We start from the raw sequence: 15,392 nt of genomic DNA on the forward strand, positions 1-15,392 counted from the left end.
AGCTGCACCTTCGGGCCCGCACTAGTACTATTTAAAACCAACACATTTCCCTCATTGCACCCTAACTTCCTTACCCTCCTCCCTTTTCCTCCTTTATCTCAATTTATATTTTCTTGATTGAGTCCTCCTCCTCCTCCCCAGTCCCACTAAACCCTGCAGGTATGTAATAAATAGTTGGCTCCCATACAGCAACCGGTCCATGCCTTCGTGTCTTTCATAACACAATTACCCCACAATTATTACATTAATTACTATGAGCCCCAATGTAAACCACATTCTCCTTCTGGCCCAGTTAAACCACCATGCGGTGACAGCGTCCCGTCATTGCCCTGGCAGCGGCAGTTGTGAGGTAAAACGAGCGTTTATTGGGTGAACCAGACGACATGTCGGCTGAGGACTTTGATTACAACATAACGTTCCCCGATGCCGGCGCTTCACCATCTGGTCAGTCGTGCGGTCTTCATCCAAAATGGAGTTTTGTTTCGAGACTGTGATAGAGAGATATATCTTTGAGGCCTAGTCGGGCCTACGGGGTTTGCTCGATTCTATCAATTGTACCAAGCGCAAGGCGGAATCGCCGTCCAGGGTCCCAGCTCCAAACTGAATGGCACTTTCGAAGGGAACATCAGACGACTTATAAACACTGAAAAGGGCACTCACTGCACCGTGGGGCTTACCATCTTCTTCTGAGGGGGGTGTGAAGCTGGCTGTCCTGTCTACAATCGTGTTGACATTTAAATTTTGATCAGATAAGGTGTGTGTGTGTGTGTGTGTGTGTGTGTGTGTGTGTGTGTGTGTGTGTGTGTGTGTGTGTGTGTGTGTGTGTGTGTGTTTATGACTGCGTCAGGATGCGTGAGGATGTGTGTGTGTGTGTGTGTGTGTGTGTGTGTGTGTGTGTGTTTGTGTGTGTGTTTATGACTGCGTGAGGCTGCGTGAGGGTGTGTGTGTGTGTGTGTGTGTGTGTGTGTGTGTGTGTGTGTGTGTGTGTGTGTGTGTGTGTGTTTGTGTGTGTGTTTATGACTGCGTGAGGATGTGTGTGTGTGTGTGTGTGTGTGTGTGTGTGTGTGTGTGTGTGTGTTTATGACTGCGTGAGGATGTGTGAGTGTGTGTGTGTGTGTGTGTGTGTTTATGACTGCGTGAGGATGTGTGAGTGTGTGTGTGTGTGTGTGTGTGTGTGTGTGTGTGTGTGTGTGTGTGTGTGTGTGTGTGTTTATGAAAACTCAAATTAAAAAAGGAAAACCAAACTCACTTCAGTTTCTTTTTTAGAATTACAAATCGATATCATATCTATCTATAATTCCAGCAATGTGTGTGTGTGTGTCTTTCCGTCTGTTTGTCTGCGACCGCCGTTCCTCGCCAACCGCCGGTCCGATCTGATTGAAACTTGCCAGGAATATTGCCGGGGCCCCGCGGATGTGCCTTTTCGAGGTTTGATGTCAATCGGACGAGCGGTTCCCAAGTTACGGCCATTTATCTGTCAACCAATGACAAGACACGGTGCTATGATGTCACAATGAATGTTTATTTATTTATTTATTTTTGCACGATTGACGGTCCGATCTGATTGAAACTTGCCAGGAATATTGCTGGGGACCCGCGGATGTGCCTTTTCAAGGTTTGATATTAATCGGACAAGCAGTTCCCAAGTTACGGCCATTTATCTGTCAACCAATGACAAGACACAGTGCTATGACGTCACGAATGACGTCACAATTAATGTTTATATTTTAATTTTTTTATTATTTTTTTTTTGCACGATTGACAGTCCGATCTGATTGAAACTTGCCAAGAATATTGCTGGGGACCCGCGAATGTGCCTTTTTGAGGTTTGATATTAATCGGACGAGTGGTTCCCAAGTTACGGCCATTTATCTGTCGACCAATATCTGCGAGAGAGGGGGACAGGAGAGGGGGGATGAGAGTGGGGGAGAGAGAAGGGTGAGAGAGAGGAGGGGGAGAGAGGAAGGGCGAGACTAGGGGGAGAGAGGGGGGCATGAGAGGGGAGAGAGAGAGGGGGGCAAGAGAGGGGGGCGAGAGAGGAGGGGATGAGTGGGGGGGGCGAGAGAGAGGGGGCGAGAGAGAGGGGGCGAGAGAGAGGGGCGAGAGAGGGGGGGCGAGAGAGAGGGGCGAGAGAGGGCTGCACATACTGGCACGCACCTACGGGCCCGCCCCGACGGGCCCGGACTAGTATCTATAATTCCAGCAATCTGTGTGTGTGTGTGTGTGTGTGTGTGTGTGTGTGTGTGTCTGTGACCGCTGTTTCTCGACAACCACTGGTCCGATATAATTGAAACTTGCCAGGAATATTGCTGGGGACCTGAGTATGTGCCTTTTCAAGGTTTGATATTAATCGGAGAAGTGGTTCCCAGGTTATGGCCATTTCTTTACCAAACCAATGACAGGATACGGTGCTATGACATCACAATTGACGTCACAATTCTTCTTCTTCGTTTGATATGACGTCACAATTGACGCTGTGGACCTGAGTATGTGCCTTTTCAAGGTTTGATATCGTTCTTTTTCATCCGTTTCAGCTGTTTCCCAAGTGTTTCCCAAGTTATGGCCATTTATTTACCAAACCAATGACAGGACACGGTGCTATGATATCACAATTGACGTCGTTTTTTTTTTTTTTGCACGTGCGGCCATGCACGTACGGGCACGCGAGAGCGAAGGAACAGCCTGTGTGGTTGCTGTTTCTGGCACGCGGTTTGAAAGTTTTTTTTTTTGCATGTACACCACACGCGTACGGGCATGCACGTACGACATGCACTATTTAATAATAAATTTTACACCAAATTATTTTATAAACGAGATGATGTTCCATTCCATATTGTACAAATGTCTTCTTGCACAGCAATATTCTTAAGAAGCTATTCCATGGTACAGTTATAGGTGAAATAATTAGGACTGAGAGGAACCACACACAGTATTGAAGTTGTTAGTAGATTAAAACAACTCGTCAGACGTTTACTAACACAGGGAGCTACAGTTAGCACGTTAAAACAATTTTCTTTAAGATCATAAAATGACACCAAATAGAACAAGAAAAAGAGCAATCAGAGATTGCAGATCCCCATCAGGCTTCTTTGTGTGTTTTGTATTTTGTGTGGTGTTTGTGTACTGGTGTGTTAAGTAATTAATAATAGACATAACTATAACTGCCACTTTATAACTGCTGGCAGTGATTACCGGGTACCAAGACGTCCCGCTTTGATGCAACCCGGTGTTGATCGGACACCTGACACTGACCCATGACGTTTATTCTTATTCAATTGAATCCAGAATGGGATTAAAATAAATTCAATTCATATCAAATGGAAGATCAAATTGGAATAATCCTGCATTGGAGTAATCATAAGAAACCCGGACAAGTAAAAAGCAAAGATGAAGTTATCAGGAGGAATCTAGATCGGATTTGGGTTTCAGCTGCTGCTCCTCTACCCTCAAACCCATCCAAGCACAACCAAGTGAGCCTTATTAAAAAAAAAAAATCAAAAATAACTCAGATCAAGAAATTAAACAATTCTTGCTGCCAGACCATGCATCTGATCAGGTTTAAATTTAAAACATATTGTTGTGGTTACCAAATTCGCAAACCACCATTCAGGTCCCTTAGGTGAGGTATCTCGGTAAGTGCATGTGTAGTTAGGCCCAAACCCGTTGTCTAGTGGGAATACATGTCATTTATGCGAGCTGCGACTCTTCAGGATAGCCGTTTTTCTTTTACTATCTTTATTTTGGACCAACCGCCATGATTACCACCACAACCACAACATCAACCACCAACCACAACACCGCTTCACCACAACCGCCACGACCTTCACGTCACACCTCGCAACCGTAGCATCGCCACCGTTCTTGCCCCGCTGTGGGTACCGGTGTTGGACTCGTGCAGGGCGCACGTTGAACAGCGTGTACAAAATCACGGATTTTGTGCTTCAAAAACGGATCAAAAACGACACACGCCCACTTTTTGCCGTCCAATCGGTGAGCGAGGGGCGATTTGGCCCCGCCTCCAGAACGATCGATATATGCAAATTTGTGGATCAAAAAGCCTTCACGCCCACTTTTTCTCGGGCCAATGGGGAGCGAGGTGAAAGGTCAAAGGGAGGGGGTCAAAGGCGAAGCTACGGGGGGATAAAAGGACGGTGTTCGTCAGTCAGCAGATCGAGAAGGAGTCGGAACGGAGGAGAAGAGTGTGGAAGTCTGGAGCCCGAAGCCTGCAGTAGCTGGAGAAGCTGAAGAGAGTCGAACGAGGGGAGCCCAAAGAAGAGTCCAGGGTGGAGAGTCCAGAGGCGGAGAGGCGGCAGCGGCGAAGGCAGACGAGGGGGTGCTCGCGTCGGTGCCAGGAGCTGCACGCCCGAGGGAGGCCGGCAGCGCGACCTGTCCGAGGTGGAGACGCACACCAGGGATAATAAAGATCCTCTATACCCCGAGCATCAGCAACCCCCTCCTGTTTCCCCCCGCGCTGAGATAGTGCGACCAAGGGGGCCCCTTTTCCCACCCCCTGCCAGGCACTGTCCGCGAGGCCCGCGGAGTGAGGCGCCATCGCCGCTCCGCGTCTCATCACCAGACGGGTAGGCGCGACCCGGTCTCGGCCTCAGGCCCGCCTCATCCTTGAGGGTATTTCTTTTCCTTGGTTTTGGGTATGTGTTGTCGGCGCCGTCTGTGAAGTAGAATTGTATAAGTGTTGCCGTGTGCTCGGTAGTCGGTATTAGCTCTGCACTGTGTTTTCACTTTTATATTTGCTTTTTGTGTAAATGGAATTGTGTTTTCTTTTTTCTGTGTGCTTTTGGTGGAATTGTATTTGTGTGCTTCCCGTGTGCCGCGAATAAATGTGCTTTATTGTTGAACTGTTCTCCCGCTTCGCTTCGTCTTTTCCCCCATTGAACCCTCATCTTGCTTCACGTAAAGGGTTGGTAGTGGGCTGAATACGCCCGATAATTAATCGAACCGTCGAGGTCGACGATAACACCGCTCGGTTATTCTGATAGTACGGAACGGGTCGCTTAAGTGGCCCGTGTCCGAAGTCGACCTGCGGCGAGGTGCGATCGCCCGGTCTACCCTCCGCGTGGGTACTTAGGTAGGTCGAATTTGGCGAGCAACCCTATCCCACGCGGGGGCTGATTGGCTCGATCGCGGTGAGACCAAAAGGTCCACCCGTGACTGGTTCCCGGCGTTAGTCCGAGAGGGTCACGACTGGATTGTCCGTCCGGTGGGCGACGTGCCGCGATTCGAGTTACGTGGCCGTTCGCACGCCGGCGGGCGCGAAATCCGCAACAATATATTCAGCATTATGACTTGATCATAATTCTGAAGTTTCACATCAATTGTTGAAGTGGTTCAAGAGAAATAATTTTTTTAAAGATTTTCGCTCAATACAATATGGCTGCCAGACCATGTGACATCAATTATAATTCGTGAATATCCTGGTATCCCCAAGACGATGGGAACAATGGTGTGAAGTTTCTCCTCGATCTATCCAGCTCTTCTGGAGAAGAAGATTTTTGTAGGTTTTAGGGTAAATCCAATATGGCTGCCAAATGTGTGAACGTTTTATTTCTCATTGACAGGCGGTCATACTTGTAAAGCTTTGCCTAAATCTGTTCAGCCATTTCAGAAAAGATTTTTGTAGGTTTTAGGGTAAATCCAATATGGCTGCCAAATGTTTGAACGTTTTGTTCCTCATTGATAGGCGGTCATACTTGTAAAGCTTTGCCTAAATCTGTTCAGCCATTTCAGAAAAGATTCTTGTAGGTTTTAGGGTAAATCCAATATGGCTGCCAAATGTTTGAACGTTTTGTTCCTCATTGATAGGCGGTCATACTTGTAAAGCTTTGCCTAAATCTGTTCAGGAATTTCAGAAAAGATTTTTTGAAGGTTTTATCTAAAAAGAAACAATATTGCTGCTGAATGACGTGACCGATGACGTCATTGAGTTTTTTTTGTTTTTTTTCTGTTGACCAATTTATCCCGAAGATGACCCTCAAAATTGTTCAGACTGATCGGATGTAGCATTCTATCAATGCATTTGGGATGTCATAACAAAGGCATGTATGATGTCATAAATAACTCACACTTATTCCCCATGAGGAGTACTTGCTACGGGCCAAATTTCAATTTTTTCTTGGTGTGGTTTTGGAGATGGAGATCCAAAGTTTTTCCTTTTCTCCAACATGGCTGCCACACCACATGACCAATAACATCATAGCTATCGTTGAAAATTCTACATGAGGAGTCGCTCCTATGTTGAAAATTTCGTCTCAATCAGACAAGCGGTTACAGTGAAAAACACAAGTTCTGTGCAGACAAACAAATGAAAAATCGTGCTTCGCATGACACTTGGCGAATTAGTTGACCTTTCCATGTGGTGGTCCAAGCTCTAATGTCATGGAATGTGTGGTGTTTATTTGTTCGTACACTAATAAAATGACACGACGTCACAAATAACAATTATCAGGCGCGCGTTGTCATGGTAACGGCAGCAGATTGAAAATTTTCACAACTCATTTAAAGCCACCACGTGACATTCAACAACTTATCATCGGTGCTTGTTGTCTTCATTCTGATCGTAGAAAATATTTGAAAATACCAAGGAACATTTCTTTTCAACCAGCTTTACGATCCCATTATCAAGTTTCAAATATGTTGTAAAACAAAAATATGTATTTTATATGTGTGTTTTTCATGTTTTGGGTGACCCTGACCTTGACCTTGGGTCAATTTCGATCAAACTTTGTACACATGTTAATATTACATGCATAAATAGACAGTATAAGTTTCAATATAATAAGTGCAAAACTGTTTGAGAAATAGCCATGTGTAATTCACAAAATTCCCCATTGGTTTATAATGGGCGATAATATAAAGTGATGCAGAATCCAGATCCTGATCTTGAACATCACCAAAAGTCACATATCTTTTTGCACTGTGGATTTCTATCAGCTGTTAAAATTTCATCCAAATTGGTTAAGAATTGTGACCTGTAGAACGAATAGAATTTTTTTTAAATCACGCCAATAGCTAAAAACTTTGACGTCATATGCTTGCAAAAACTGTGCCTAATTTGTACTAACATGCATTTTAAAACATTTAGATATTCCATTGAAGTTTGTTTTGGCATCAACAGGAAGTCGCTACGACTTCCGGTTACTGAGTTATGTTCAAAAGCTTGTTTTCATCTTTTTTTGACATAACGTCGTGACGTTAAGTGCGATTATGACGTGATTTGATCCCAGACTATTTCAGCAAGATTGGCTATCACGTGTTAAAATTTGAGAACGTTTGCTTCAGTAGTTTCGGCTGCACACGAGCGTAAATATATTTTTGAAATGACGTCAATAGGCAAAACTTTGACGTCATACGCTTGCAAAAATTATGCGTAATTTGTAATAAGATGCATTTAGTAATCATTTAGATATTTGAATGAAGTTTAATTTGGCGTCAACTGAGTTATGTCCAAAAATGTGTTTTCACGTTGTGTGACGTCACGTCGCGACGTTTAGTCCGATTAAGACGGGGTTTGGACGCCGACCGTCTCAGGTGGATTGTCTATCAGGTGTAAAAAATTAAGAACAACTGGTCCAGCCGTTTGGGCTGTAGACGACCGGACAAACAAACAAAAAAACAAACCAACAAACGGAACAGACCAACATACTTGACAAAATCGAAGATTTCGCCAAGTAACAAATAAACGGACCCAAATGCAATACTCTCTCCTCCGGTGAGGGTAATTAGTGAAATAGAACAGTTATAAGAATAGTAAAAATATTAATGATATATATATATATATATATATATATATATATATATTGTATAGATACATGATTAAACTAGAAGGGCACTCGGTAGAGCGCCCACCTCCCTCCACCATGTAATGCCTGATCCACAACAACATATCAGGCCCAATACATTTTTCAAATATCATGATACATCCCATTTTTAGCCCGATCTCTCAATGGTAAAGAATTACTTTAAAAATTAAATAACTCTCGTTTCCAGATACGGCTTCAGATCTTCACCAAAGTCTAATCAGTTCGTTCTTGTCACACACCCAACCTGTCCACAAAATTTCATTCGGATCCGTCCTCAACTTTTTTGAGATATCATGCACACAGACAAATGAACAGACAAACATACCGATATAAAGGGGTGAAAACAACCTCCTTCACCTTTGGTGGCGGAGGTAAAAATATATATGCAAGTCATTTAAACCCATTTCAGTCGTTGCTTGGAGACATAGAGGAGGAGGAGGAAGAGGAGGAGGAGGAGGAGATTGGGACCATACTCTGTGCAGAGCGTTGGTGCTGCTTAAGCAGTCTACTTGGTTATTGTGCACTATCCTGGATGGGTCACCACTCCGACACAGTATACCAGCATCCTGGCACTCATTTTGCTGACCTCGGAAGGATGACAGACAGAGTCAACCCCACCTGGTATTAATTCAACAGCCGAGTGGGGTTTGAATACAGGATCATAGGATCCCAAGCCACCACCCAAACCATTGAGCCAACACCAGGCATGAATTTGTTTATGGGCTTCACAAATTCCGGAATTTGATGACATTTCCAACTGGTGGGATAACTTTAAGAGCTAGCTGAAAAGTATGCTTTTGGGTTTGGGGAGGACCATGATGCGGAGGGAGAGAATGGTTTGTCTGGTTGTCCCGGAGGCTTCAACGATTTGTATGCCCTTCAGTCGAATGGATTTGACATGTGGTATGAAATCTCAGTGAAGAGCAGCATTACTGCCTATTTTCAGAAACAGGAGGACCGCATTGTGTTTTGAAGCCCTTTCGTTTCAACAGGAAACCATTAACAGTGTTCCACTCCCTTTTACCATAAGTTGGCAAAACATTGTGTGCAGCCATCACGCATGCGTGGCAGTGTTGGCTGCCTTCACACTGACCCTCTGGTGGTCGATGGGTTGATTGGGGATTTCTTCTCATCTTTGTATATGAAGCAGGAGGTGTCTGCAGTGGACAGGAAAGATCTGCTGTTGCATTGTACTGCTCATGTGATTAGTGCGAAGGAAAGTTATATATTTACACCTTTTTTTTGTTTTTTTTTTGCATTGTCGAACCTCGTATAATTGCACAGAACATATAACAAGGGGAGCAGGAGACAAGAGGGGCAGGAGAAGGAAGCACAAAACAGTTGGGAACAGAGACATTAGGATACCTATAGAAGGGAGAGGGATGGGGCGGGGTACATGGGGTAAACAAGATGGACACCACAGGGATTTTCAGGAAGGAAAACAGGGAATTTGATGGAGGTGGGTTTGGAGTAGATTAGCGGGGGTAGAAAAGATCATGATTTTGGATGAGGGAAGATAAGACATGGTGGGGAACAGCTGTTTTGAAGATTTGGAGGGAGGAATGGGATTGAAGAGAGTGTGGGAGTTTGTTCCAGATGTGGGGGAAAAAGAGGAATGAAAGAGTGAAGGTGAGCAGTGATTCTTGATTTTGGCAGCTTCACCAGAAGTCAAAATATATGGGGGGGGGGGACAAAGCGCAGACAGAGCAGGGGGGCAAGGCTGTTAGGAGATGGTGGAAGACAGAAAGACCACCGACCTGTCTGCGGTGAGAGAGTGAGAGACCCAAAGACTCAGCCTCATCGCGGGAGATACCAATGATCCTAAATGCCTTGGTTTCCACAGCGTAAAGCGGAGAAAGGTGTGAGGCAGAGGAGCCACCCCAAGAGGGGAGAGCAGTACTCTATCAGACTGCAGATGAAAGTGTTGTATGTGGTAAACCTAAGCAGTTAGAACGAGTTATTAAGGCTTTAAAGAAGGTAAAACACCGGGGAAGGATGGAATTCCAAATAAATTTTATAAGGTGTTTTGACCAGAAATTAATGGCCCATTTTGAAAGTTTGCAATGCCATCTGAAGCTTTGGCAGGGTGCCACCATCATGGTATGAAGCATTGTTGTTGATGCTCCCAAAGGAAGGGGATTTGAAGGATGTAACACATTGGAGACGAATATCTCTTTTGAATTCAGATTACAAGATCATGGCAGCTGCGTTGTTAAAGCTGGTGAAGGATGGAGCCAATGGTGTTTTGCATGAGCATCAGAGGTCCCCCCTTGACAGATGGCCGGGAAGCCTCGGGTGTCTTTATTTGTGTTGGAGATACCTTGTCTTTGGCAAATATCAGAAAAACAAGTCTTGCAATTCTGAGCTTGGATTTGGTGAAGGGTTTCAATGACGTCTCATAGAAGTATTTATGGGAGGTGTTGCCGACATGTCTTTTGGCACAGCCGTCATTGCAGCTCATGGAAAGCTTTACAAATATGCTGTGTAGGTTGGCAGCTGGAGTTAATATCGAAAGAGGGAATAGACAAGGTCGTCCCTCATCACCCTCGCTTTTTGTTCTGGCAACTACTCCTCTGGTCTCTGCATTTGAAGATAGAGTCTAAGGTTTTAGGATTCTGCGGATGGCGGATCATAGTATGTCATCCTTGTTATTTTCTCTAGGGATGACTGGTTGTTATGAAGTGCAGTTGAATGCTGTAAGGTGTTTTCGAAAGCCTCTGACCTTCATATTGATGTTGACAAAAGTAGTATTTTGCTTACTGGGACTGGTAAAGGGCTTTAGTGTGCCCAAAGCATCTGACACTTGGAGGTTGTGACAACAATATTAAGGTTTTTGGAATATCCTTATGTGAGGCCACAAAGGTTGTAAATAATTGTTGTATAAAGTTGTCTTATGTTAAAAGATGTTTTTGTGAATGAAAGGAGCAGAAGCTTTCATGAAAATTTTCACTTCATGGAGAGAAAGCCCTTATAGTGGATGGGCAGATTTCCCCCTTTATTGAGGACCCTTGTTGAGGTGTTACCTCCTCCAACTTTGGTCGTTCACAGATTGAGGGGCTTGATTGATAGCTTCTTTTGTGCAAAGTGTATCCTTAAACCCAAGTGGGAACAGCTGTGTAAAAGTGAAGTGATGGATTGGAGCTAGGGATTGTCCGGATCTTCCCTTTTTGCTTCAAGTAGCCTCTGTCGCACGTCATCTGAAGTTATTGAGTTTGGTGGTTTAACGCAGGCCCAATTTTGTGTGTTTGGGATTTGTTCGAGTTCAGGTAATCATGGCCCTATAATTGGTTTCCTCCTTATCCTAATGGTCTCTTAAAGCTTGTTATACGAATTGACTTGAATAATTTGAGTGATGCAGCAAGTTATTTACCACTTATGTCTCGAGCTCTGCGTGTTCATGAAGCTTGCGTCATTAGAAATACTAGAAGCACCTGCTCCCTACGGGAGCCGTCAAGGGGGTCATGTTATTATATTTATGCCTATTTTACTCCAAGGGGTCCCAGAATTACACACCCAAAAAATGGTTGTGATCAGTTCAGTCATTTTTGCAGTACCAGGGAACAGACAGACAGACAGACAGACAGATGGTGAATACTCGCCTGAAACCGAGTATCCCTTTGACATGATACAGTATTATCACACTCGGGGTGTGTGGGTGAGTTCCCTTTTTTTCTTCAGAAATTGGTTTTTTGGAATATCGTGAGTGCAACAAAAATGGCCCTGTGGAAGTGCAGATGTCTGGCGGTGTTTGGGAAGGACGAGTGGGACCCCACTCTCTGCAGCGCCATTTTCCGTAGTGAAATTGCTCCGGGCCTTCGATTCCTGGCAAGGACTCCGTCTCGGGAGAAGGCCTTGTCGATGGCGTTGTTTCCGAAGAGGGCATACTTCATGCTTGTATTTTTCATTCTTCTTCGTTGTTTACATTGTTATTTCTGGTGTAGCAAATGATGAACGCCGATCGAATTTTAATCGTATTGTTGCTTGTTTTTTTTTTTTTTTTGAGTGCTGGGACAAATTGTCAGGTTGTGAATACAGGTGAATGGTTGTCTTTTGCTGTACTTGATGTAAACAGTGGCTTAATTTTCTTGGCCAACTTCCGTTTGTTGATTTATTTCTGCCAGGGGTGATTGTGGGAGTTAAGTTATTTGCAGGACATTTTCTTTCTTATTTGTTTCTTTTTTTCCTACCGAACCGAACTGTTTGTCCTCCTGAACTTTACTGAATCAATACGCCAACAAGCCTGAAACGCGTGTCTGTGGATGTTCCCTCTCTGGGGTGGACTGCAGTGTGACCACTCCTCATTTTCATCAATGCCAAGGTGAGCCAATGAAAAAAGACAATAATTCACAAGGTTTCGGAAAAGGGATGATAATAGAAAACTTATACGCCAAGAAAACCTCAAGAAAACCAAGATGCCAAGGTGAACAACGAATTGCCAAGATCTTATGAAAAAAGCCAAGGAGTGGTCACACTGGTGGACTGGTCTATAACGTTGAGAATTAAATTATTTTTCCGATATTGGCTGCAGTACAACCCTGTTGGGAAGTAGGGAGCTGTAGCTCAACTAAGCTCGTGCCTAATAGGTGGAACCTATGCAACTGTTGAGCCAGAAGAGCCTTGTTTAGGGTACCAAGCCTTTCAGACTGGGTAACCTATTGTTACCCTCGCCAGAAGAGAGGGTATTGCATTTGGGTCCGTTTGTCTGTCCTTGTTTGTCTGTACGTTTGTTAGTTGCAAAATCGAAGATTTTTCAAGTATATTGGTCAGTCGATTTTGTTATTCTGTCTGTCTGTTTGTCAATTGTCTGCAGGTCACAATTCGAAACTGATCGTCATGAAACTTTACCAAGTCGTAGAGGTGGTCTCAACTGAGAAGGCTATTGATTTTGAGGTCAAAGGTCAAAGCTCATCTTGAAGTCGAATTTCTACAATCGTCATTTTTCATCCCATTGACTTCAAAGTTTAACAGGATTTGCATAGTGTGTTATTGGATTGGGAAACCAGCGATTTGAGGTTAAAAGGTCAACGGTCATGTCAAACTTCTAAAATCATCTATTTCAATCTGAAAAATAATCAATTTTCATCTAATTGATCTGAGCTTTGATTAAGATTGTCAATTTTAATGTTAATGAAATGGAAAATTTGATGGATCCATGGCAACCTTCTGAGAGGGGAGTGGATTTTGTAAGTACCGTGCAGACGTTTTTTTTTTCTTGTTTGTTTGTCCGCACAGAACATGAGTGTTTTTCTCTGCAACCACTTGTCGGATTGAGATGAAATTTTTACCACAGAAGCGACTACTCATGAAGAATATTATAATGACAACTAGCAGGGATACCCGTGCTCCGCACAGGAATCCCGTGGATGACGGCGGGTCTGAAGGAGTATATGTCACAGTTAATTGTAAAATTGTGGAGGCTGCCACCAATATTTTTTTTTCATCACCACTATAATATAATATTTTCCCCGGCATGTTTTATATGCAGAAGACTCGAGTTCAAAAATGTTAAGTTTTATTAACGCATCAGATAAAAAACCATAATGCCTCAACAATGTGAGACTGGTTTCATGTCATCATTTGCGACTTAATTAATTCTCATTCTCCAGCAAATTCCGTTGGGCCCATATCAATCGGCTGAACTTGAAAAATTAACGTTACGCAATCAGGTGATGACGTCATAATTCGGAAACCGGGAAGTTGGAAGTCATTGTCTTCAATTTACTGCAGCATTATTTTTTCATTCTATTGCAAATGGCATTGGCCCCACGTCAATCGGCTGAACTTGAAAAATTAACGTTATGAAATCAGGTGATGACGTCATAATTCGGAAACCGCAAGTCGGAAGTGCAATTCTTTTACATCGGGACACTCCCGGGTACATGTTCTGTCAGCATGTGAAGTTTGGTGAGGATCAGGCCAGTACTTTTCGCGTGCATAGGTCACAGACAAACACACACACAAACACACACACAGACACACTTTCAACTATATATATATATAGATTATGACTTCATAGGTCACGTGGTGTGGCAACCATGTTGGAAAAATGGAAAAACTTTTGACCTCTGTATCTCCGAAACCACAGCACGGAAAAAAAAAAATGAAACTTGGCACACGGCAAGTACTCCTCATGTGGAATAGGTGTGATTTGTTTATGATGTCACAAGTGCCTTCATTATGACGTCATAATTGCATACATAGAACACTACATTCGATCAGTTTGGAAAATTTTGAGGGTCGTCTATGGATAAATTGGGCCACAGAAAAAAACGTGGATGAACTATTTGGTTATAGCCTGGTGTTGGCTTAGCGGTTAGGGTGGTGGCTTTGGATCCTAGGGTCCTGAGTTTGAGCCCCGTTGACCACTGGAGGGTTGACTCAGCCTGTCATCCTTCTGAGGACGGCGAAATGAGCACCAGTATACTGGTAATGGGGACACTGCATCAGCAGCATAGCTGCACCCCTAACCAATGGTGCAAGAAGCAGCCAAAAAGGCAGCACACGATGGGAACCTCTTTGGTCACGTGGTTCGGCAGCCAAATTGTCGTTAAAACAAAAATCTTCAAAAATCTACTTTGAAATGGTAGAACAGATCGAGGCGAAACTTTACATGTATGACCGCCTATCAATGAGGAACAAAACGTTCACACATATGATGGTATAGGTCACAAGGTTTGACAGCCATATTCGATTTACCCTAAAACCCATAGAAATCTTCTTCTCCGGAATGGCTGGACAGATCGAGGGGAAACTTCACAAAAATGTTCCCCAAGCCTTGGGGATACCAGCTTATTCAAAAATAATTGATAGGTCACATGGTCTGGCAGCCATATTTGATTTGAGTGAAAAATCTTTTAAAAAATTCTCTTCTTGAACCGCTTCATCAATCGATCTAAAACTTCACAATTATGATCTCGTAATGATAGGAAATATACTTTTTAAAATTCCAACCTGATTAGACGAATGGTCTGGCAGCCAGAATTATTTAAAAAAATGATCTGGGTTGTTTTCTCTGGTTTTTTTTTTTGAATAATGCTCACTTGGCTGCACCTGGATGGGTTTGAGGGTCGAGGAGTAGCAGCTGAAATGTGAATCCTATCATGGTTCCTCCTGATGACTTCCTATTTGCTTTGTGCTTGTTTAGGTTCCCTCTGATGACTCCAATGCAAGACTGTACCTATTTTGTCTTCCATTTGATTTGAATTTAATTTATTTTAATCCCATTCTAAATTCAATTGAATACTAATAAACGTCATTGGTCAGGGTCAGGTGTCCGGTCAAAGCGGGGTTGCATCCAAGTGGGATGTCTTGGTACCCGGTCATCACTACCAGCAGTTATAAAGTGGCAGTTCTAGTTGTGTCTATAACTAATTACTAATCACAAAACTATACAAACACCACACAAAACAAGTCTTAGCAATGGTCTGCAATCTCTGCTTGCTCTTTTTCTTGTTTTTCTTCTGCTTTTCCAATACTATTACTGGAGTACCAAGCCTTTCAGGCTGGGGTAATGTATTGTTTTTCTTCTCTTTATTCTCCTTGTAAGTTATTCCACCACTATTTTGGGGATTTCTT

At 43.5% G+C, this 15,392-nt stretch overlaps 1 protein-coding gene across 2 annotated transcripts in view; it reads left to right on the plus strand.

Moving 5' to 3' along the window:
* Window positions 1–277: 277 nt before the first annotated feature.
* Window positions 278–15,392, plus strand: part of TMEM53 (transmembrane protein 53) — a 68,959-nt gene continuing 53,844 nt past the window's right edge. For both annotated transcript variants that reach the window (XM_085885612.1, XM_085885611.1), the window contains exon 1: window positions 278–444. In XM_085885612.1, coding sequence (XP_085741738.1) covers window positions 424–444 — 21 coding nt within the window. In that variant the 5' untranslated portion in view covers window positions 278–423. The remainder of the gene's footprint in view (window positions 445–15,392) is intronic.

This window comes from Eptatretus burgeri, chromosome 6, assembly GCF_056783735.1.
Source record: "Eptatretus burgeri isolate ZD-2024b chromosome 6, Ebu_testis_v1, whole genome shotgun sequence".
Taxonomy (NCBI): domain Eukaryota; kingdom Metazoa; phylum Chordata; class Myxini; order Myxiniformes; family Myxinidae; genus Eptatretus; species Eptatretus burgeri.